Below are 24133 nucleotides of genomic sequence, written 5' to 3'. Positions count from 1 at the left end.
CGTTTCCGTACCTAACATTCCATGGTTGCAGGATTTCCCTGTTAGTAACAGCAGCATATAAATAAAGGTTTAGTAAGCAAACATGTTATCTTCTTATGGAAGGAAGTCTTTTAATGAACGCCTGGTGTTCTTTCCTGAGAAAAGTCCATTCCCATAAACCAGAGAAATGAACTTGTGAACATTTTTATTCCATTTCCACAGCAGACTGGAAAACGTTCACATAGATAAGGTAAGTCTGTTGGGATCGCCCAATGAACAGCACTCCCATTGCTTCCTGTCCGTAGCATTGAGACTCTTCTTCCTCCTTCCCTAAGCATTGATGGACACTGTTGGCTGGGGAAGACTTTGAGCTTCGGTCTGGCTTGGACTAGGCCCACTTGTGGTCAAACCTTATTTCACTTGTAGGCAAGCCCTCTACATGGCAGGGTTTCTATCCCACAAGGGACCTGCAGGTGGTGGAGGAAAGTGCTATCCGGTTGCAAGTGCCTTATGGAGACCCCCCACCAAGGGGGTAAAGAGATGTTCACCACTGGCTGCTTCCACTTAGAGACCCTGGACTTCCATAGTGGTCTCCCATCCAAATACTAACCAGGGCCCAACCCTACTTAGCTTTCCAGATCTGACAAGATCAGGCTACTTGGGGCTATCCAGGTCAGGACATGCAGGTACTCTCCACAAGTGTCACCCCGCGATGTTATATTTAAACCGCCCTGAGCCATATGGGAGGGTGGTATAAAATGTAATAAACAAACAAACACACAAACAAACAAACAAATAAATAAATCTTTAACCGCTCCTAGCAGAGCGGATAAAATAAAACAGTAAGGGCTCCATCGGCAGGCCCTGTCCGGGATAAGGAAGAGTGCCGATAGGCCCCATCCCCCGGAGTGACAATCGGAGGGCCCAATCGGCAGGCGCATAGCGCCAGCCGATTGGGCCCTCCGATTATCAGTCCGGCGGCAAAGGACCAATTGGGACTGACGAATCGGGAGGCGCAAAGCGCCTCCCGATCCGCCCCCTCCCAGTCCGCCGGCAGCCACCCGCCCGCCGCCATTACCTCGTTTCCTCTCCAGACGCTCGCTCACCGCCTGACCGCGCACCAAGGAGGGCCCAGCGGCCGCCGCTCTGGCACCGGTGCCGTCACTGCGGCCCCCAACAATGTGCTGCCTCGCTGCTGAATGCCCCACCCGACAGCGGGCCGCGCCGCCACCCGCTGCCGCCAGAAAGATCCAAGTTCAAATCAATCGAAATTCAGCAGGATCCACAACAGAAAAAACAAAGTGCAGAATCAGATAACCACAACCAGGCCACAAAGAATACAGTACTTCCCTTGATGCTTACTCCTAGCATCTGCTACTCAGTGGTATGATGACTCCATGTTTGAGGATTTCCATTTAGCTGTCTGGACTAATACAGACAAAAACTAACAGAACCTCCATGACCTCTTGACTAATAATTGCTGACCGACCTCTAGAAGCACAAGGCCTGTCTTTCCTGTTCTGCACAGTGGCCAATTAGTTGCTCTGGATTTCTCCTTTTTGGAGACATTTAAGCTAGAGTAGGTAAATCCATGTTAATTACACTTTTACTTACAATAATTACCCATTGTGCAATGAAATGACTCCTATGGTCCATCACAAATCTACTGCCAGTCGATTTCATTGGAAGGCACAGGTCCTGACATCATGCAAGAGGGCAGAAAGCATCACTTTCTCTCTCCAGGCCATTCGGGATTATACTAGTCTCTGCCATGTTTCCCTTTAGTTGTCTTTTTGCAAACTAAGGAAACACAAACATTTAGCCAACCATAATAAGGAAGGTGTTCAGACCCCTTGTTGATTTCTGAACTCTGTAACATTTTGAGATAGAGCAGCAATTTTATTTCCTGGTATTTGTATTCCCCCTGGCTACTTTAAGTTAAAGTCCTGGGAGGGTTTTTGTTTAATTTTGTTTTCTCTTCTCCAAATATACTTCTCAAATCCTTGGTCATAGGTCACTAGACACAGTGTATCAACAACGGGGAGTCCAGAAAGAGTTATTTGGGGGAAAGGCAAAGAAAATTGAGAGGATCTTGTCTCCTTTTTTGATTTGTCTCCTCCTGTCTTCCCTTTTGAAGTTAAATCAGAATATACTTGCTGTCCTCACCCCTGTATTTTGTCACCACAATTCCAGATCCCCCCTCCTCAAAAAGAGAGATCATGCTCAGATCTCCAGCCTTATCTTGGGATATCTGGTTGAAATATTTCACATAAACATTATTTTATTTATTTATTTAAAGTTCAGTTTATAGACCAACCTCCGCAACAATGGGTTCAAGGAGGTTTACAACAATAATACACATTTAAAACTATAAAAACATAATAAAATTCAATAGATTCCTTAGCCCCCACAATATAACTGACAAATACAGTAATTGTGATGGTAACAATCCCCCTATACAGGAGAGGTCCCATGTGGGGGGAAAGCATGGAGAGGAGAGGGGGCCACCAATATTTCTAGGCCATCTTGGCCTCAACCATGGGCCTGGCGGAAGAGTTCTGTTTTACAGGCTGGCTCCATCAGGGCCCAAATCTCCACCGGCAGGAGCTAGACCAAGTCCGCCTGGTAGCTTAAGCCTTTTATGATGTCATCAAGTTGACCCAATCCAATTTTTCCTGCCTTTACCTCCACATTGCTTGTGTTCTTCATCACACAATTTTTTTTTTTGGGGGGGGGGGTGTCTGTCCCTGTCATTTTCACTGCAAGTGATTCTAGGCAACACTTTGTTAAAGCACTTGGAGAGTCTTCTGCACCTAAGGCCCGGGCTATCCGCTGGGCTGGCCAGACTGTGGCTCTCCAGCCACAGTCCATGGACTACAATTACCATGAGCCCCTGCCAGTTCCATGCAAATTTGACCTCCCCTTAATTTGTATTCTTTTCGGTATTTCTTATGCCCTTTTTGCTGAATTGTCTATAAGTTTTTAAGTGATTGCTTTTCTCAAAATAAAATAAAAATATTATTTAAAAACAAAACACACAATTAGCATTATGTGTTGTCTTATGTCAACTCACATCTCCATTTTTAAACACAATCCTTACCTGACTTAACATTTTGTCCTGTCCATTTGTCTCCCCACTCTGAGTCATTGATGTTGGTGGGGGAGGGGCTCGCCGCTTTTTGATTTCACTGCTTGCGGTCATTCCTGAGATGTTCCCAAGAGACAGAGATGGACCCAAAGTCATGGAACAAGAATTCACAGAAGGAGAATTGGGAGCTGTTGCAATTCTCTGCAAGTAGAAGCAGAACTCCATTTAAATGACTTTTTAACCTCTAGGCTACTACGTGTATATTATGTATAAGAAACCAAACAAAGGCCCCTTCTGATTGACTTGCAGGGGGATGGAAATGCCACTCTCCACCAACCTCTGTTTCCTCTCCTATTTGGTCCCTCCATCATTGGATAACCTGCCGTCTGTTTCATTTCCTTCTTAGACACTGTCATGAAAAAGGATCCCTACGATGATCACAATCACATCATTACTAGGCACAATGTAGTCCTAATTAGAGGGGGAATGAAAATGTTTATGAGGTTTTTTTCTTGTTCCAAGCATCGAATCTTTTTATTACACTAAAAAGCGGCCTTTGATATTCCCTTCCTCTTGCTTGAAAATGACAGTCCTGCCTATATTATTTCCGTAATGACTGAAGAGCATGTCCAGGGTCCCACAATGATATCCTGTTCGCCATCCTCTGTCCAATGGGCAGCCCTCATCTCAACAGAGCCTCTTGGGGCAAATGTGACTCTTTGGTCTCCCCTCCGTCTCCAGACAAACCACTCCAGGCTTCCTAATTCACAAGCCCCTTCTCAGCAGCCTCTGTAGTCAAATTCACTAATGAATATTTCGAACACTGAAAAAGGACAAAGGACATGTTGGGTCTTCACATAAATGAAGCAGCTGGACCCAAACAAGGAAGCACTTCACAGCCATTGTAATGCTACCAGGCATTTGGGCTCAGCTCTTCACAGTCCTTGCTTGTCAGGCAGGTCTATGCCAGTGTGAAATAAAAAGCCCTCATCAACAAAAAGCCTCTTGAAAATCCATGTCCATGGGGCAAAAAGGGCTCCCCTGAGGCCGCCTTTGATCAAGGAGAAACATTTAAATGTTTCACAGCCGATCCAAACCTTTCCCGATCCAAACCAGAACTCTGCACACCTGGCAAAGCTTTGACTGTTGATAGCTTTTACCCTGAAAATCTTGTTGGTCTATGCGCCAACTGTACGCAAATCTTGCTATGCTACTGCAGACCAATATGGGCACCCTCTGAAAAGACCTCTTTGACAAGTGGACAAACTACATATGACAATTTTTTGATGATTTTTACTTTCCCTGCAGCCTGTTTGGGCTTGGGACAGCAGTGGGCACCTGGGAACCTTTCCATGCAACTGCTGTGTGGATGCAGGGAACCCAGAGTCATCTCATCCAAAAATGTAACTAGGGGAGGAAACCTTTCACCATCAAGGCTGCAGAAAAAAGGCTCTGAAAAATAGTTATGACGAAGTGGGGCAGCATATAGTTGCATATAAATATGGTATGACTCCTGTGCATCATTACTATGCATATGAAAGGCCAAAGCGGAGAGTGAGCTAAGATTGGCCAGGGAAGCCCACTGTAACAAGAAAAGATTTTTCAGTTATGTGAAGAGCAAACGTAAAGTAAAGGAGGCCCCGGGCCTCAGTAAAATTGTCAAACGTTGAGTGGTCCCCGGTGATAAAAAGGTTGGGGACCACTGCTTTAGGATGCTTTGGGCTGATCCTGCGTTGAGCAGGGGGTTGGACTAGATGGCCTGTATGGCCCCTTCCAGCTCTATGGTTCTGTGATTCTATATTTGTGAGGCACCGCAGCGTTTTTGTTGGTAGCATAATTAACACAGCAACAATGCACAACCTGATTAAAGGGTAGATAAAGGTTTGTTTAGGAATTAATAAACTTGAAAGGAGAGAGGAGACAGAGATAGGTTCCTGACTACATCTCTAGCTCCAGGTAAGGCCCCAGAAAGCACTCCTCTATAGTGGAGTGTTCTCAGGGTGACCCTCATGTGTTGCTAACATGGCCAAACACATGTAGGCAAGGATCCTCTGTACCTGCTCCGATGGTTTTGCTCAAAGGCTGCAGTGCATGCATGACCAAGACAGCTCCAGCACTAGCAGTGTCTCCTGCCATCGTTGCCCTACGTTACCTACCACCCCAGTGCCCAGGGCCATTTCTCTGACCAGTTCTGGTGGTGATTCCTTTACTGTGCTGCCTCAAGCAGCTGCTTGGACAGCTGAGTTGGAGAATCAGTCTTGTATCTTTGGTTAATGAAAGAACAAAGTTTTCCAGCAATATGGGCTAAGCCAAGCTGCTCTGATTCTTAACTAAGTGCCAACCTCCCTTCTCAAACAGACTGTTGTTCTTCCAGCAGGAACAGAGATGTGCTTTGTAAACTACTGAAGCAGGATATTTGCATCAGATTATGAACACGTATGCGAAAAAAGAGCAGTTGTCTTTGACAGGCAATAAGAACAAGCGGATTGCCTGCAACTGTTTTTTCTTTGAGTGGTCATCTCTACAGTAACACTAGTGGGCAACTTTGAAAAATAATCCAAAAAAGATTTTGGTGTTTGCTCACCCACCCTGAGAGGATGGGCTCTACTGCACACCTCAGGGAGGAGGGGAAACACCTTTTGTGGTCTCTATTAATCACTCAAAGGGCATTACAGTAGCAAGCTAACCTACAAGGATGTGTGAACAAGGGAGGTCATGCAAACAAGACCAGTTCTTCCAAAGGTTGCATCCTTCATAGCTTTAATATCAAAGCTTCACAAAAGTGTAGGGTTGAGATGGTGTAGCCACCTGGTACACATGAGTAAGTGTACTTATTCCCTTGGGAAATTCATAGAGGATGCAACAGTCCTCATTAAATGACCAGGTAAAGATTGGTATGCCAACTCACAACAAAGCGCAATGGAAGCTACGATCCATCCATGAAGACCTTGTGGAGACGGTTGAAGCGTTTTTGCGGCCTCCATTAACATATGAAGAGACTAGAAATAAAGCCATTTTATAATTAAATAAAATGGGCGCTAGGGGCCATTCTCCAGGGAAGCCCTCACGGGGCGAAGGCTTCCCGGGGGTCTGGGATGCGGGGGCAACCGGGCCGTGACCTGGGTTGTTCTCCCGGCCGCGGGCTGGTCTCCCACCCCCCCACCCCGCATAGTCTTGGGGCCTTCTCCCGGCCCCAGGAGCAGGTTCACTGCGTTGCTGCCGCGGCAAGGTCGCTCCTGGGGCCGGGAGAAGGCAGTGCCCCCCCCATGGCTCATCCCAGGGGCTTCTCCTGGCCCCAGGAGCAGCCTCGCCACGTCAGCGATGTGGCGAGGCCGCTCCTGGGGCCGGGAGAAGGCGGCGGGGCCCCGCCCACTGCGGCTCGTACTGGGGCGTTCTCCCTTGGGCTGGGAGAACGCCCCCACCGACGGCGGGCGTTCCCGGGTTCACCAGGGTTCCCAGGGCAGGAAAAGAGCAGGGACGCCGCCTCTTCGATGCGGAGTCTCTGCTCCTTTCTGAAGGGGGAGGAGGACCCGGTCCAGAGGACTCACCGTGCGGGCTGCCAGCTCAATCTGCACGGTGAGTTCCTGGCCGGGCCAGGCCGGGCCAAGCTGCCAATGCCAAGCTGCAAAGCGCGGCTCCCCATTGGCAGCTTGGCCCTGGATGGACACTCGGAGGGCCCAATCAGGAGCCGCTTTCCGGCTCCTGATTGGGCCCTCCCAGTTTTTATCCCGGACAGGGCCCGCCCTAACTCCTCCTCAACAGCCCTTACCCTTTTATTTAATCCGCTCCGCAAGAGCAGTGTAAGATGTGGAGTTATACCGTCTGAAGAAGTGTCATCTTCTGCATTTTCTTGTGCACCAACTACAGTCTTCAGGCTGCCACTTGTTGACCACTTGTTGTGTGCCTGGCCTCAACCAAAGCCTAGGCCGTTTCTGTTATGGTTCTCAGTCTCACCTGCTTAAAAACGTCAGGAGTGTTCCCCTGTTGGAAATCCTTAGAAGGCACTACAAGGCCTGCTCATTTGGCCAAGGCTATGAATACCTGGTGAGGAGGGAGGTATTGTTTTTTTTAAATTTTAACTGGTGATACTTTAATTATTACTGTCAGCTACCCTGAGCCAAGAAAAATAAAAATAAAGGAATTCTGTCTATGTGGAGTGCCAATACCTGATGTATATCTGACATATGCGTATGACATTATATATATACTAGAAAAAAAAGCCCATTTCTAAAAATGGGCAGAGGGCAGGCAGAGGGCGAGGCCCCCGTACCTGGGAGCCTGTTGGGCAGCTGGTGGGGACAGGTGGGTAAGCGGTGCGGCATGGAGGTCGGGTGGTGCAGCCGACGGGGAAGGGAAGCACGCATGCTCAGGAGTCCGGGCATGCGTGCTGCAGCTGGGGGGCGGGGGCAGGGCGTCGGGCTGAGCAACCAGGCATGCTCATGAGTCTGCGCATGCCTGGTTCATTTGCATGGCATGCCGGCCGGCGAGCAGGCCGCGCTGGCTGGCGGCATTGCTGGCAGGCCCAAGGGAAGAGAGGGACAGGAAGCAGGAGGACCGGCAGAAGGTGAGGGCGGAGCGGGGAGCAGGGAGTGGCCGGGGAAAGGGTCAGTAGGTGTGGGGGTTGGAAGTGCTGGGACAGGGGCTGGGGTAGAGGCGGCGGATGGTTGTCGGGGCGTTGTGACGGGTCGGGAAGGGGTCTGGGGAGGGTGGGAGGGTGAGTGGGCGGCGGGTGGGTGCTGGAGTGTGTGGCTGGGTGGGTTGTTTCATCTCGAGAAGCGGCAGGAGGTCGGGAAGGGTTCTGGGAAGGGTTTGGGGGGTTAGCGGGCGGCAGGTGGGTGTCGGAATGTGTGGCTGGGAGGGTTTTTTTGTCTCGGGGAGTAGCAGCGGGTCGGGAAGGTGTCTGGGGAGGGTTGGGGGTGTTGGCGGGCGGCAGGTGGGTGCCTGAGTGTGTTGGTGGGTGGGTTTTTGTGTCTCGGGAAGCGGTGGCGGGTCAGGAAGGGGTCTGGGGAGGGTTTGGGGGGTTAGCGGGTGGCGGCTGGGCACGGCAGTGTGTGCGTGGGGGTCTTTGTGTCGTCGACAGACGCGGCGGGGCAGGAAGGGGGCTGGGGATGGAGGGGGGGTAGTAGGACTTACCCGTTAGTGTGGTGTTGGGGGGTGGCAGGAAAGGAGCAGGGACGCCATGCCTTCGACGCGGCGTCCCTGCTCCTTTCCCAAGGATGATGGGAAGGAGTCCCCTGGCGGGCGAGGCTGTGCCAAGCGACCGATGGAGAGGTGTGCAGAGTGGCGCTCGTTGGGGAGAATCAGGAGCTGCAAAGCGGCTCCTGGTTGGCCCCTTAGAGAGTTTTTATCATGGACAGAGCCCGCCCTAACTCCTCCCCAATAGCCCTTAGGGCTTTATCTAATCCGCTCCGCAGGAGTGGTTAAAGATATATATATACATACATATATACACATACATACACACACACACAGACACACACACACACCGCCCATTGCTTGCGGCTCAGGGCTGGTTTACACTGAACATTGTAATATGCAAAGAACTCTCTTTAGATCAGATATGGGTATAGGAAAGTAGACAAGATTAAGTATAGATCTGGGTGAAATATGACATTCTGGTTGTAACTGCAGATATGGAAGGTCAATCCTCCTGGGCAGGTTTAATTGCAATTAGAGAGGCAGTCTTATGAGATAAAAATATAGGTAAGGAGACGGTTCCCTGATCAACTTAGGGTCAACAAATTGGTGTGACTCTCTGCTGACTCTGCAGAAGTACAATTTCCAGGGTTCCCTAGAAAGGAATTACTATTAATCTTTAAAATTGTAGTGCATCCCTACTCATGTCTTTACTATTTCTGTGCAACATTCCCCTGTGACCAGTGCAGGCATTCATGCCTACTTGCAGGCCCTTTATGAACAACCTAGCTGCATTTAATAGGAATTTTGTCACTGACAGTCAATGGGAGTTGAGTGGCATTTATTATTTGAGGCTGACAGCACTGAGACGGAAAGGCAAGACTGAGCAGACACAGAGCTCAAGAGAACCTTTGGATAATGAGAACAAATACAAGAATTCCTCCTTCTGCTGAGTCCCAGGCTGTCTACACGGGCTGGCTGTCACCTGTTTTCATAATAGTAACCTTAAAAGCAGTCCCTCATACTTTAGACATGAGAACCACATACCTGAAATTGTCACCTCTCCCACTATGAACATGTGTGCCAACTCCATATCCTCCTAGCAATGCCTGCTGGCTGTTCCCACATCTAAATTCATTAAATTAACTGCAGTGTAGCCTGGAGCTATTTCTGCTGTCAGACTGGCCTTATTGAACAGCTGGTCAGGAAGGTGCACCGTAAAGCAGTATTGTTTAAGAGGGTCTATGATCAAGGCCAATGAAGAACATGATGGTTAGACATGATCAGAATGGACACTGGTTATACAACTAAAAGAAGAAGTGCAGGATGGAAAGATGTGGAACTAGCTGAGCCACAGGACTGCCAAGAGTCAGACACGGTGAATGGCCAGCATCATCATCATCATCATCATCATCATCATCACATCAGGGTTGTCAGTTCTCCTTCCTGACAGGAAGGTGGCTGAGACTTTTTTGATCTTTAGTTATTTTTACTGTTCTGTGCTATGAGGGTGTTTTGAAATGTGGTCTCTGTTTAGCGACTTCGAGCCTCCATGACAGGAAGGTAGGATGTTCAAATACTTTCATAAATAAAAAGAAATAACTTTAAAGGGGAAAGGCTGTTTTAACCTGACGGTGATCCTAGATACGGCTGACCCACACAGGACTGCCCCAGCTAATGGACAAAGCCACAGTCAGGCTTTAGTAAGCAGAGCCGGCTCCATGTTCAGCCCTTCAAGCTCATCTTAAACAGAGATCTAAGCTTGTATTGATGGCTGTGGAGCTATAAAATATAGCACTGGCTGATATCAAAGCAACAGCCCCAGCATGATTCGGGCTGAAACACTACTTGTGTGCGTGCAAGTGACTTACACAGCAAAATAGCACAAACTTTCCATTTCTGAAATTTGAATCTGAGAGCCAAACTAAACATTACAGTCCCTTAAGAGTTCCCTGGACCTAAGCTTTTAGGAAAAAAATGTTTGATTTGACCCTGGGTTGCTAAGGAACCTTGCATTAAATTCTTCTGACAGAATTACAAAAGGGGATGAGAGTAACTATAACACAACACCAGCCAAAGTAATTTGAATTGCACACACACACACCACACATTCAATTGTGATGGACAATATTCTGAAGCTTGGTTGGTAGTCTTTTCAAACTAGACCCCTCGTATTTGGACAGGGCTGTGATTTGGCTTTAGTGAAATTTAGATGGCGCCGCTGGTCATGATGCCTCCCCTCCCACGGAAACTTTGCTAATCTCTGCTGCCAGCTGCTCAAATGTTTACACTTGAAGGGCCTCCTCTGTTTGTCCTGAAACAGTCTCTGTTCAGTATCTCATCAGTACAGATGCCAGATTGAAGGCAAGAAAGGGTTTTGCTGCTGGAAAACTCTTGATTAATAGTCTTCAGTGTGTTTTTAACCCCCCCCCCCCCATTGGTCAAATCTATTTTCATTACATTTTAAATAACATTACTTCAGTCTGAAAGCCTGTCCCTAGCTTTCTTTGCAGCTCTGTGGATCAGACATGAATCAGACTCTAATGGAGCTGCAGTTTAATTCCAGCAGATCACATGGAAGAAGAAGGAGTTGGTTCTTATATGCCGCTTTTCTCTACCTGAAGGAGACTCAAAGCAGCTTACAGTCGCCTTTCCTTTCCTCTCCCCACAACAGACACCCTGTGAGGTGGGTGAGGCCAAGAGAGCCCTGATATTTCTGCTCGGTCAGAACAGTTTTATCAGTGCTGTGGCGAGCCCAAGGTCACCCAGCTGGCTGCATGTGGGGGAGTGCAGAATCGATCCTGGCATGCTGGATTAGAAGTCCACACTCCTAACCACTACATCAAACTGGCTCTCTTTAGGAAGTTCCATGTCAAACCCTAAATTTTGCCTGTGCAATGTGTGTACATAAGTTACAAGTCAGTTGCCATCCCTCACATCTGTAGGCATCACCTAGGGCTTGGTTTGGACAGCAGACACATGTGCCAAATCACAAACACCCTTTTTGGAAGTCAAACTTTCAATCCCTTTGACAGGAATCTAAGAAAAGGCAACATGATTTGGTTCTAGAAACACAAAATACTGGCATGTATTTAGGCAGGTGTGTGTGTGGGGGGGGGGGGGTTGATTGCCAGATCTAGATGGTACAGGGGAGAGTGTTTCGAGGGGGTTCTCAGATGTTACTGGCAACCCGACCTCAACCAAATGCCTGGTGGAAGAGCTCCATTTTGCAGGCTCTGCAGAGCTGGGTAAATTCCAACAGGCGTCAATAATATCTTTAGTATACGGTCACAGCAGTCATAACTGGAGTTACCCCCCTTGGAGTCCAATGACTTTGGAGCATGGTTCCATATACTGAACAGTGTGTGACATTATTACCTATAGGGGTTTTTTTTCTCCAGCTAATTTGTATAGTTTATTCATCCTTACAGATACCCTAAGTTGGTAGAGAATTGACAGACTTAACACACATGCAGTTTCTATTGATGCAAAAGAATTAGCAGCTAAGGATTTTGGTTCTCATTCACCCAACAAAATATGCAATTATACAGAACAGCAAACATCATAGGGAATATGATCAATACTGAGACATCGAATTTACGACAATAAATTTGACAAGTATGCATGCAAAGTAGGCAAGCCTGACAAGAAAATCAAGTCTATGTGTGCACAGTTAGCCTCTAATATCAGTGAGAAACACCAATAAGAGCTTGGAGATCAGCCACCCTAATGGCTACCTAACGATCTACCAGTTATGAGCTTCAGACGGCTTAAAATGGGCCTTGGAGATTTTTCTTTGCTTCTAGGAGCCAAATCAAAAATCGAGGAGCTGGTATCATTTTTCAGCCTTCAGGGTTCCTTGTTTCAATGGCCATATTTCCTCATGACTACAACAAAAAACCTAATCATAAACTCTTCAGTTTCTCATAATCTATGACAGGGGTAGTCAAACTGCGGCCCTCCAGATGTCCATGGACTACAATTCCCATGAATCCCAGGGGAACCACAGTTTGGCTACCCCTACAGTAGAAAAAGCATACGTCCTGCCAGCCTGTTCTTAATAACTACGTGGTGCTGTTCATTTAACAAGAAAATATTTTTCAGTTATGTGAGGAGCAAATGTTAAGTAAAGGAGGCAATAGGCCCACTGTTGGGTGCGGATGGACAAACTAACGGAGGATGCAGAGAAAGCAGAAAGGCTCAGTGCCTATTTTACATCTGTTTTTTCCCACAGGTCAAAGGGTTTAGGCACATCTAGAGATGGCCATAGCCAAAGGATAGTGTCAGGGTGGCAGGTTAACATGGATAGAGAGGTTGTCGAGAGGCATTTAGCTGCACTGGATGAGTTCAAATCCCTGGGCCGGATGAAATGCACCCAAGAGTGCTCAAAGAACTTTCCGGAGAACTTGCAGAAACCTTGTCCATCATCTTCGGGACTGCTTTAAGGACAGGAGATGTCCCGAAGGACTGGAAGAGAGCAAACGTTATTCCGATCTTCAAAAAAGGGAGGAAGGATGACCCGGGAAACTACAGACCAGTGAGTCTGACCTCTGTTGTGGGGAAGATAATGGAGCAAATATTAAAGGGAGCGATCTGCAAACATCTGGAGGACAATTTGATGATCCAAGGAAGTCAGCATGGATTTGTCTCCAACAGGTCCTGTCAGACCAACCTGGTTTCCTTTTTTGACCAAGTGACAGGTTTGCTTGATCGTGGAAATTCGGTTGATATCGTTTACTTGGATTTTAGTAAAGCTTTTGATAAGGTTCCCCATGATGTTCTGATGGATAAATTGAAGGATTACAATCCTTTTTCAGATAGTTAGGTGGATAGGGAATTGGTTAGAGAACCGCACTCAAAGAGTTGTTGTCAATGGTGTTTCATCAGACTGGAGAGAGGTGAGTAGCGGGGTACCTCAGGGCTTGGTGCTCGGTCCGGTACTTTTTAACATATTTATGAATGATCTAGATGAGGGGGTGGAGGGACTACTCATCAAGTTTGCAGATGACACCAAATTGGTGTGTGAACACTGTGTGTGAACAAGACCTTGGGGTACTTGTGGATTGTAAGCTAAACATGAGCAGGCAGTGTGATGCGGCGGTAAAAAAGGCAAATGCCATTTGGGGCTGTATCAACAGGGGCATCACATCAAAATCACAAGATGTCATTGTCCCATTGTATACTATACGGCACTGGTCAAACCACATCTGGAGTACTGTGTGCAGTTCTGGAGGCCTCACTTCAAAAAGACGTGGATAAAATTGAAAGGGTACAGAGGAGAGCGACGAGGATGATCTGGGGCCAAGGGACCAAGCCCTAGGAAGAGAGGTTGAGGGACTTGGGAATGTTCAGCCTGGAGAAAAGGAGGTTGAGAGGGGACATGATAGCCCTCTTTAAGTATTTGAAAGGTTGTCATTTGGAGGAGGGCAGGATGCTGTTCCCATTGGCTGCATAGGAAAGGACGCGCAGTAATGGGTTTAATCTACAACGATATAGGCTAGATATCAGGAAAAGAATTTCACAGTCAGAGTAGTTCAGCCGTGGAATAGGCTGCCTAAGGAGGTGGTGAGCTCCCCCTCACTGGCAGTCTTCAAGCAAAGGTTGGATACACACTTTTCTTGGATGCTTTAGGATGCTTAGGGCTGATCCTGCGTTGAGCAGGGGGTTGGACTAGACGGCCTTTATGGCCCCTTCCAACTCTATGATTCTGTGATTCTATATTACTGAATAAAATGTTCTGCATAGAGTTTATTATATTCTTCTACTATAAAGATTTGTATTCACAGCTGCCTTTTTCAGTTACCCTGTAATACCATATATATACAGAACTGAACTGTTATTATTACAAAACTGAATTCTATTAGGAGGCATGAAATCTCTGCTTCAAGCCACCTGCTGGCCCGCCAATCCTGGAGTGTAAAAGCTTTCTTACATGGCATTACCGCCACCTGCAGACCATGTTAACACTCACATCCAGGCTTTGTTGACTTCCCGTTGTTGATTTTGAAAGCTCTTCCCCAGCATAGTCCACATCCATCCTCGCCGAGGAAGACTCTTCAGCCTGGAAGACAGATTTAGTAGCCTGTGAACAGGCCAGAAGAAACACACTCCATGCCAGCTATGAACAGCCGTGACAGACTAAAACAAGAGAACACGGTGAGGATGGGAAAGCAAACCAGAGGCAATTACAGTTTGTTCAGTATTTAGGAAAACTACCCCAGATGGGTTTAAACCGCAGAACCTAGCTGGGGGGCGGGGGATCTGAGAGCAATGCCGGAAAGAACTTTAAGACTGGTCAATGACAAATTTCTAGAGTTGAATTAGAATCCAGGAGACTCGGATTCGAATCCCCACGCTGTCGTGGAAACTCACTGGATGCTCTCAGGCCAGTGACAGGCTCTCAGCATCACCTACTGCACAAGATAGCTGCGGTGAAGGTGAAATGGAAGCAAGGAGAAATAAAGCTCCCTTCCACCGACCAAAGGGCCCCCACTGGATCCAACCCACACAGAGAAGAATGTTTCATGGAGAAGTGAACGGCTTATGGCAAAACGGCTTGGCAGGGTGGGACTCCTACATCCATGGTGTCGAAATCGGCATGTGCTTCTTACGTAGGCAACAGAGTGGCCATGTAAATGATTCACAAAGTTACTTAGATAAATTATTAAGAGACTGGGGTCTATACTGCTGTGTTTAGCTTACTGAAACTAGGGATCCTACTACACGACTTTTGCATCATTTCACTCGCCATGTTATGACTTGCACTTGGCTTCAGTTGTTTCTAGGTTTGTGATTGGTTCTACAATCTTCCTCACTATTGTACTTTTTCTTCAATAACACTGGCCCGCCCATCCTATCAACTATGTTGACTCAGTGTAATCTGACTTGAGTTGGTGAAAAAGGTAGGCTATATGGTAGAGGACAGGAAGGCCTGGAGGACCATTGTCCATGGGGTTGCGATGGGTCGGACACGACTTCGCACATAACAACAACAATAAATAATCATAGAATAATAGAGTTGGAAGGGACCTACTGAGTCATCTAGTCCAACCCCTTGAACTATGCAGGACACTCACAACCCTCTCGCTCATCCTCTGTAACCTGCCACCCCTTTGCCTTCACAGAATCACAGAAATAAAATGTACTTCTAAATGGAAGGGCTTGCCCACACCTGAACAGGTTTGAAAAGTGGCTGACAACTGCAACCAGTCTATGACCACACTCTTAAGTGTTACAAAGCAGCCCCTGGCTGAGTGCTCCTTCATGCACAGAAAAAAATAATGTAACCTTTGCCCAGAGCCCCATACAGCTATTCAGAGGCAATGCGCCCATGAGGAACAAATGCACTGGAGAGCTCAGAAGGAAAGGCTGTCGTTGCCTGAATATCCTGCTTGTGAGGGGAAAAAAGAGGTGTACAGTATACCCTTCCTCTCCACATTCCACTTCCAAAGATGCACAAACAGAAACTAATATGAAAACTGGAGAACAGCCCTACCAGATCAGATAAAAGGTCCACTTAATCCAGCATTTCAACAGCCAAGAAACCAGATACTGCCAACAATCTAACATGCAGGGCATGAAACCTACAGCTCTCCTGCTTAACATTCTCCTGAGCATGAACACACCAAGCTGCCTCATACAGAATCACACGACTGGCCCATAAAGTTCAGGACTGTCTACTGAGAGGCCGTGGATTTCCAGGTCCGTAGGCCAGCCTTTCACATCACCTATTATTAGCTGGAGGTGCTGAGGATTGAACTTGGGAACTTCCGCACGCCACACAAACGCTCTAACACTAAGCCACAGCCCTGCCTCAAGTGTCTGTATGAGTTTTGTACTGGGAGAAGGGATATGTTGGTACTGTTTTTCGGCCATTTCTTCTCATACATATTGTGATTATTGGATTGTGATGTTTTTATGTCTGGGGTGTTATTGGGGCGGTTTCTTTTACTCAGACTGATGTAACCCGCCATGAGCCATTTCAGAGTGGTGACTAATAAATCAAAATATTAACATTAATAATAATAATAAATCATCTACTAAACTTCTTCATAATACTTTTATATATTAGTGACACTGAAGTAGTCAAAGAACATAAGGGAAGAACAACATAAATATTAATACAACTGATGATTTCTCCCCAGTCTACTCTTGTGAGGGAAATAGTGATCAATGTGGCAAAAAGGTAACACAACATGGGGGACGAGAATGGTGGCCTAGGATCACTGTTGGAGTAGTCCACAAACACCTTGTTTCTTTAGAAGAAGAAGAAGAAGAAGAAGAGTTGGTTCTTAGATGCCGCTTTTCCCTACCCGAAGGAGGCTCAAAGCGGCTTACAGTCACCTTCCCATTCCTCTCCCCACAACAGACACCCTGTGGGGTGGGTGAGGCTGAGAGAGCCCTGATATCACTGCTCAGTCAGAACAGATTTATCAGTGCCGTGGCGAGCCCAAGGTCACCCAGCTGGCTGCATGTGGGGGAGTGCAGAATCAAACCCGGCATGCTAGATTAGAAGTCCGCACTCCTAACTACTACACCAAACTGGCTTCTGGGCAAAATGAACTGCATCCAAGGGTACTAAAAGAACTTGCAGATGTCATCTCTGAACTTCTGTCCATTATTTTTGACACTTCTTGGAGAACAGATGAGGTGCCAGACGATTGGAGGCAGGCAAATGTTGTCCCCATCTTCAGGAAAGGGAAAAAGGAGAATCCGGGTAATTATCGATCATAGAATCATAGAGCTGGAAGGGACCTCATGGGTCATCTAGTCCAACCCACTGCACTATGCAGGACACTCATATCCCAATGGCTCTACTATAACCTAACAAATCATTCTCTTGCTCTTTCTGAGTATTATGGTTTAATCCAAACCCCAAGAGTCTTTTGGGTTTTGTTTGACATCCGCCAGCTTGACATCTGTAGTTGGCAAAATTTTGGAACAAATAATCAAACAATTTTGATAAGGTTCCACATGATATTCTTGTTCACAAGTTGGTAAAATGCGGTATGGATCCTAATTCTGTCAGGTGGATCAATAACTGGTTGACAAATCGTACCCAGAGGGAACTTGTTAATGGTTCAGCATCTTCTTGGAGAAGAGTGACAAGTGGAGTTCCCCAAGGATCTGTCCTGGGGCCTGTGTTGTTCAACATATTTATAAATGATTTGGATGAGAGATTAGAGGGGATACTTATTAAATTTGCAGATGATGCTAAACTGGGAGGGGTAGCAAACACCACTGAGGACAGCAACAGAATACAGGATGATCTTGATAAGCTCGAGAAGTGGGCTAAACTCAATAAAATGAAGTTCAATAGGGACAAATGTAAAGTTCTGCATTTAGGTGGGAAAAAACAAATACACCAATATAAGACGGGGGAGACTTGTCTTGGAAGTAGAATGTGCAAAAAGGGTCTAGGAGTCTTAGTAGACCATACATTGAACATGAGTCAGCAGTGTGTCTCAGTGGCTAAAAAGGCAAAAGGGATTTGGGGCTGTATCAAACTGAGTATTGTGTCCAGATCACGGGAGGTGATGGTACCACTTTACTCTGCTCTGATTCGGCCTCACTTGGAGTACTGTGTTCAGTTTTGGGCACCCCAGTTGAAGAGGGATGTTGACAAACTGGAACGTGTCCAGAGGAGGGCAACAAAGATGGTGAGGGGTTTGGAGACCAAGATGTATGAAGAAAGGTTGGGGGAGCTTGGTCTGTTTAGCCTAGAGAAGAGATGACTGAGAGGGGATCTGATAACCATCTTCAAGTATTTAAAAGGGTGCCATATGGAGGATGGAGCAGAATTGTTCTCTCTTGCCCCAGAGGGACAGACCAGAACAAATGGGATGAAATTAATTCAAAAGAAATTTCATCTAAACATCTGGAAGAAGTTCCTGACAGTTAGAGCTCATTGAAACAGGCTTTCTCGGGAGGTGGTGGGTTCTCCATCTTTGGAAATTTTTAAACAGAGGCTAGATAGCCATCTGATGGAGACGCTGATTCTGTGAAGGCAAAGGGGTGGCAGGTTACAGTAGATGAGCGATTGGGATGTGAGTGTCCTGCATAGTGCAGGGGGTTGGACTAGATGAGGTCCCTTCCAACTCTATTATTCTATGCTTCTATGATACTAATCATTATGAGCTGGAAAGTTAGACTGCAATCCATGTATCCAGCTGCAACTTTATAGTAAATATTGTTTTTAAAAAACAGAACGACCTGTATAGTCATAGCAGACAAACACAAAGTGAAACAATTTAATTATATTTAAGGAAAAATTTTAAAAGTAATTTACCTTACTGCTTTTTTTATTTGTTCTGAAAAATCCCAGGAACCTTTTCTTTTCTTTTTCCATTGGGTCACAACTAGCTGAATTCCTTGTCTCTATAATAATATAAATAATACTTCATCAGAATTCCTATCATAAACACAGCATCAATTAAGGGTGAAAAAAATCAACCATTAACTTGGAGGATGGAAATCAGCAGCTGGCAATGAATGGCTGAACACACATAGATGCATTCTGATTTCTGGTTCTGCAGTATGAATTGCTCACAGAAGGAAAGTGGTCATGTGTCATTTTTTCCAAAGTTACTGATTTGAAGCCAACCTTACTAACCTTTATTTTAGCCCAATATTTAAAACCTGATTCAAAAGCGTTCAAGCTTGCAGCCATTTTACTGTATCCTGGTGTTACTGAAGAAGGCAAACTCATTTTTAGAGTATATAAAGTATGAAATATAGGCCTATCAATTACAGTATTTGTAATCTGTGGATTCCTTACTCACAATTTTACTTATTCGCAGTCTGATCACATGCTGTAGCATCCAGCCAGCTTGCTTTAAGTCCCTCTGCACAGTTGTCACAATTGTTACATTGTTAAATTTTCCAGGAAATTCAGTTGCATGGCTACTGGGAAGTATTTGAACACTGCCATGATATGTGAATTTTGTCATTCAGGGTGATTGAGGGAATGGGTTTTCTACAAATGGTAAACACCTATTTCTCCTTGATTTAATTTACAGAGAGGCCATAGATCATACTACAGTTTGGCAATTCCTCTAAAGCAGTGGTCCCCAACCCCCGGTTGGCGGCCTGGTAGTGGGCCGCGAAGGCCTTGGTACCGGGCCGCCGCTGGCCACGCCTGCCTCTTCCCCTCCCCGCAGCGAGAAGCCCGCCAGGCCGCGAGCAAAGCAGTCGTTTTGCCCACAGCCCGGAGAGCTTCTTGCTGTTGGTGGGGGGGGGGGTATGAGTGAGAGGCAGGTGAGGCTGCTGGCATGCTCCGTGCATGAGTGTTTGCACAGCGCCGCTGAGCATCCGCATTTCCACCTTGCCGGTGTGCGCAAACACGCATGCGCGGCACCTGGGCCCCCGGGTTTCCCCCACCCCTGGAAGTGGTCCTCAATGTGGAAAAGGTTGGGGACTGCTGCTCTAAAGCAACTAGAAAACAAGAGTTGTACTTACATGTACCTGTTGTTCATCAACGCCATCTTTGCAGACACACTGGGACTGTATCTGCACAGGCTGCAGACATTTTGTTTCTTACAGAGCACAGAAAGGTTTTCCCACCAACTGTGTTCACATGCTCCTACAGAAAGCCAACCCTTCTCTCAGTTCCTGCTAAGCCACCAAGCAAAGTTTCTGGGAGCATGTGCCACTCACTTATTGAAATAACACTGTTACAGTGTTATCTTTCTGAATCACCACCCTCTTTCCTCTGAGCATATCTGAGAACAAGTGAAAGAAAAATCTTACTGCATGAAGCTCCAAAAGATTAATATAAAGGGTTGAATGCCTTGAAGGCTCTGGACCCTGTAAGAGTAACCTGAGGGAATTGGAAACGTGAGAACAAACTAGTATCATCCAACCACCAATGTAAAGTTCTGACCACCTCTAGGATGGTGAATGTTCTGGTCATATTTCCTTACAAACCACTTCACATCCGCAACCTAGCAAAGGGGATTACTGCAGTAGTTGAGGTCATCAGCCCTAATAACCTCTGAATGGCTCTCACTGACTGCCTGTGCTTTCTGATGTAGTTTGATAACTTGGTTTTAATGCTCCTAGCTCTGTCAGCAGGCAAAAAAACCTTACTCTATGATGGCACTTTGTTGTTGTTGTTAGTTGCGAAGTTTTAACCAACCCATCACGACCCCATGGACAATGATCCTCCAGGCCTTCCTGTCTTCTACCATTCCCCGGAGTCCATTTAAGCTCTCTGATTCAGTGACTCCATCCAGTTACCTCATTCTCTGTCGTCCCCTTCTTCTTTTGCCTTCAGTCACTCCCAGAAATAGGCTCTTCTCCAGAGAGTCCTTCCTTGTCATGAGGTGGCCAAAGTATTTGAGTTTCATCTTCAGGATCTGGCCTTCTAAGGAGCAGGCAGGGCTGATCTCCTCTAGGACTGACCGGTTTGTTCGGCTTGCAGTCCAAGGGACTCGCAAGAGTCTTCTCCAGCATCAGAGTTCAAAAGCCTCAATTCTTTGACCCTCGGCTTTCCTTCTGGTCCAACTTTCACAGCCATACATTGCAACTGGGAAGACCATAGCCTTGACTAGACGCACTTTTGTTGGCAGGGTGATGTCTCTGCTTTTTAGGATGCTGTCTAGATTTGCCATAGCTTTCCTCCCCAGTGTCAGGATCTGTTCTGCTCTCTGCCATGTTTGTTTCATCGAACCTGAGATACTCCATCTTTGTGTGCTGTGCTCTTGCTGTCTTTCCCATGTAACCAAAATGCTTATGGCTCTGTAGTATCTCTTTGATCCCCCCCCTCCTTTGATCCTCTCGTTTTCACACTGCATGTTCCCCCTGCTGTGATACATTGTTGCCAGTGTCCCTGTAAACATCTTATCTGCAGCCTGGGGGCCGGGCTGACCAAGGCCGTGCTAACTTAGACACTTTGGCAGGAAGCCTGGGATGGCACCTGGGTGAGAGAGTGCCCCCTCCCCTTGGGAACGGGCCTGGTTTCAGCGGGAGAATTGTATTGATAACTGCTTGCATCCCCGATATCGAACAGTCCTGACTTCAGATGTTTAAGTGTTCAGATCTACTTCCAATTAAAGCTTTCTTTCTATAGAAGCCTGGTTGTGAGTTTTGTCTGCCCTTGACAGTAAGTCGAGACTCACAATGCCCTTCCTCCGCACCGATGACCGAGTTCGGAGGGGGCACCTTCCTTGCCGGACTCCTGGAAAAGGAGGCCCAAGCGACCAGCGCCCAAGGAGGGGAAACCAAGCCGGTCGAGACTATCGGCCTGGACGATTCTATGGACCGGGAAAACATGATGCTCACCCCTCTTGGGGCGCGGGCCCGGACAGCCACTCAGGAACTGTTTAAGTCCGGGATGGCGCAGGCGCTCGAAGGCCTCAGCTCCACACCTCAATTTTGCCTGGAGTGGCACGTCACGGAATGGCGCCAGACCTCCCGGTACGACAACCCCACAGTGCGCATCAAGTGGGGACCCGCTTTCCCCAGAGGGGTGCCCGACCGAGAAGCCGCCACCATGATGGAGGTGTTGGATCTTTGCGATGGCGTGGGCCGGATGAGAGAATGGCTTACGACGGTCACCGGTGAACTGGGCAAGGTTCTTTCTGTCCAAAATGCGTTGGCTGGCACCGATTCCCAAAGAAGGGGCTGCCATCGCCCTCCCAGCTGGCCCTTGGGAGGGCGAAGGAGTGATGTGTGCCCCGCGCTCCGAGGGACGCCTACCTTGGGGTCAACCGCCGCCAGGAGCTGAGCGGGGCCCTACGAGCCACATCTGCCACCGCCTTGGGGAAAAGGGGTCGAGCCACAGGAGCCTCGCCAGCCACCACCCCAGAAGGAGCCAGGCCCAGGGAACCGCGGCAACCACCGCCCCAGGGGGACGGAGATGGACCCAGAGAGCCGAGGGGGATCGCCACCCCGGTTCCTCCTGCTCTGCCAGGCGGGGCGGCCTGGGGTGGATGGCTGGCCAATCCTGCCGCCAGACCCTAGCTGCCACCGCAACTCAGAGGGGCAGAGATCCACCGCCTATACCGGTTCAAAACCCGTTTCGCTGGGGACGCCAATGCGTGCCCTGGGTTTCTAGTCCACCTCCAAGCCTACATGATGGAGATGGGGTTCACGTTCGCTTTGTCGATTGCATGGACTCCAAGTGGTTCGTCAAGTAGCCTCCAAGTGGTTCGTCAACATGTACCGCTATGCGCTGGCGGAGGTGCGCAATTATGATCACTTCATGCGCAGTATGTGAGAGCGGTTTGAGGACCCGTTCAAGGTGGAAACGGCGGAGGCCGGCCTGAAATCGATCAAGCAGGGCGCCTGGTCAGTGAGCCAGTAAACCAGAGAATTCCGGAAACTGGCTGCGGCGGTCCCACACTGGGGAGAGGCTCAGAGTGTCCACGCCTACCGAGAGGGGCTGCGCAAGGATCTAGCACAAAAATGCCTGCACCTGGACGACCCTGAGGCGGCGATGGGTTGGGCCCACCTGGCCGGGGAAGTGGAGAGGCATCTGCATGTGGCGGCCGAGCTGGGTGGTCAAAAGCCCAAGATTCCACCCAAGACGTCCACTCCAAAGAAAGCGAAGGCCCCGAAAGCCCCCTGGGTGGATGCAGCCGAAGGCAACTGACGCCGAGAGAAGGGTTTCTGCCTGGATTGTGGCGGACAGGGCCACTTCCTTGCTCAGTGCCCCTCCAAGAAGCAGTCGCCCACCTATGGAGACAAGCCGTCTAGCAAGACCACGGCCGTGGTTGCCAAGCCTACTGCTGGAGCGCCCAAGCAGAAAGCCCCCACCAAGAAAACGGTCCGCTCCCTGTTCGCCGCCCTGGGCGAACCAGTGCCATTCGACACCGCATTGGACAGCTGGGCAGAGGAGGAGGGTGCCTCGTGTGAGCCATTGGGAAACGAGGATGACCTGCTGTGAAGAGGCCCCACCAGCAGGTCCTGGGCAGGGCCAAGCATTTGGTGCGTGCTCCCCCTTAGTCTTCCTCCCAGTGACTTTGGGCCTTTTCGCACGGGGATCTTTGTTGCAAATTGTTTGCGGAATGAAAAATCGCCATTTAAAATAGTGGAATTCGTCGTTATGCATACCTACCTTTGTAGTGGAATCAGTTGCGTTTTTTAGCGTTTCCCACAGGCTTCCGGTCTCGGCAGAAATCGCTAGAAAGGAAGCACTATTGCCAAGCTCGTCCCGCCCCTGGCCGTCAAGCAGCCAATGGGCAGCCGTTAGCATGCTCCCAAACAGCCCCTTTCCCTTTAAGAAAGGTTTTTAAAAAAAAAAACCGACCCATAGCAACGAATCTAGGTAGATTCGTTGCTACGGAGAGACCCATCCAGCTGCCTAACGTGAGCTGTCGTTTGATTGTATGATCGTTTGCACGCTGCCTCGAGTGATAAAAAAAAAATCCCCCCCCCCTCTCACGGGCCCGATTTTCGGCTGAATTTATGTGTAAAAAATAAAGGGACTTTATTTCAGCAAACGGGCTTTTCTGTGGTTTGTGCTTAGTGACTAAAGGTGAAGGACTGAAGCCAGGGAAGCCTCTAAACAGAAAGAGGCTCGCTGGTGCGTTTATCCCCGCTCGCGCGGAGAAAAAAAAACGCCGGAAGTTTGGAGGAGAGAGCCAGGGGGAGGGACTTTGAAGAACCAGCAACAATGGTAACGCACAGGTCTTTAGCGCTACTGTTGCAGATTGGTTGCAGGAGTGTATCGCTATCCGGAGGGTGAATCCACTTTTCTGGATTCCCCCGAAAGCGCTACAACGAAGATTGTCTACGACGTCGTGGGTTATGGCAAATTAGTAGCGTTTCCAATTAGCAACCATTGTGCTATTTTGAAGCCGTGTGAAATGGCCCTTTCACTGTGCCAAAAACGGGGAAGTTGATGGGGGTCCAGAGTATCGTGGACTCGGGGTGTACAAAGACTCTGATTAATCCTCTGTTGGCTAAAACGTTGGGGGTGGGAAAGGT

The 24133-nt window shown here is 47.9% G+C and overlaps 1 protein-coding gene across 12 annotated transcripts in view; it reads right to left on the bottom strand.

The window, feature by feature from the left end:
- COBL (cordon-bleu WH2 repeat protein) overlaps nt 1-24133 on the bottom strand; it is a 204956-nt gene that overhangs the window by 103174 nt on the left and 77649 nt on the right. For 9 of the 12 annotated variants that reach the window (XM_077304149.1, XM_077304147.1, XM_077304148.1 and 6 more), the window contains 3 exons: nt 18492-18580; nt 14175-14264; nt 3080-3268 (listed from right to left, as the gene is read on the bottom strand). In XM_077304149.1, the coding sequence (XP_077160264.1) occupies nt 3080-3268; nt 14175-14264; nt 18492-18580 (368 nt within the window). The remainder of the gene's footprint in view (nt 1-3079; nt 3269-14174; nt 14265-18491; nt 18581-24133) is intronic. The other 3 variants (XM_077304152.1, XM_077304151.1, XM_077304157.1) reach the window with 2 other exon arrangements.

Source organism: Paroedura picta, chromosome 11 (genome assembly GCF_049243985.1).
Source record: "Paroedura picta isolate Pp20150507F chromosome 11, Ppicta_v3.0, whole genome shotgun sequence".
Taxonomy (NCBI): domain Eukaryota; kingdom Metazoa; phylum Chordata; class Lepidosauria; order Squamata; family Gekkonidae; genus Paroedura; species Paroedura picta.
The sequence above is the reverse complement of the archived record's forward strand: the minus strand, read 5'-3'. Positions and strand labels throughout refer to the sequence as shown.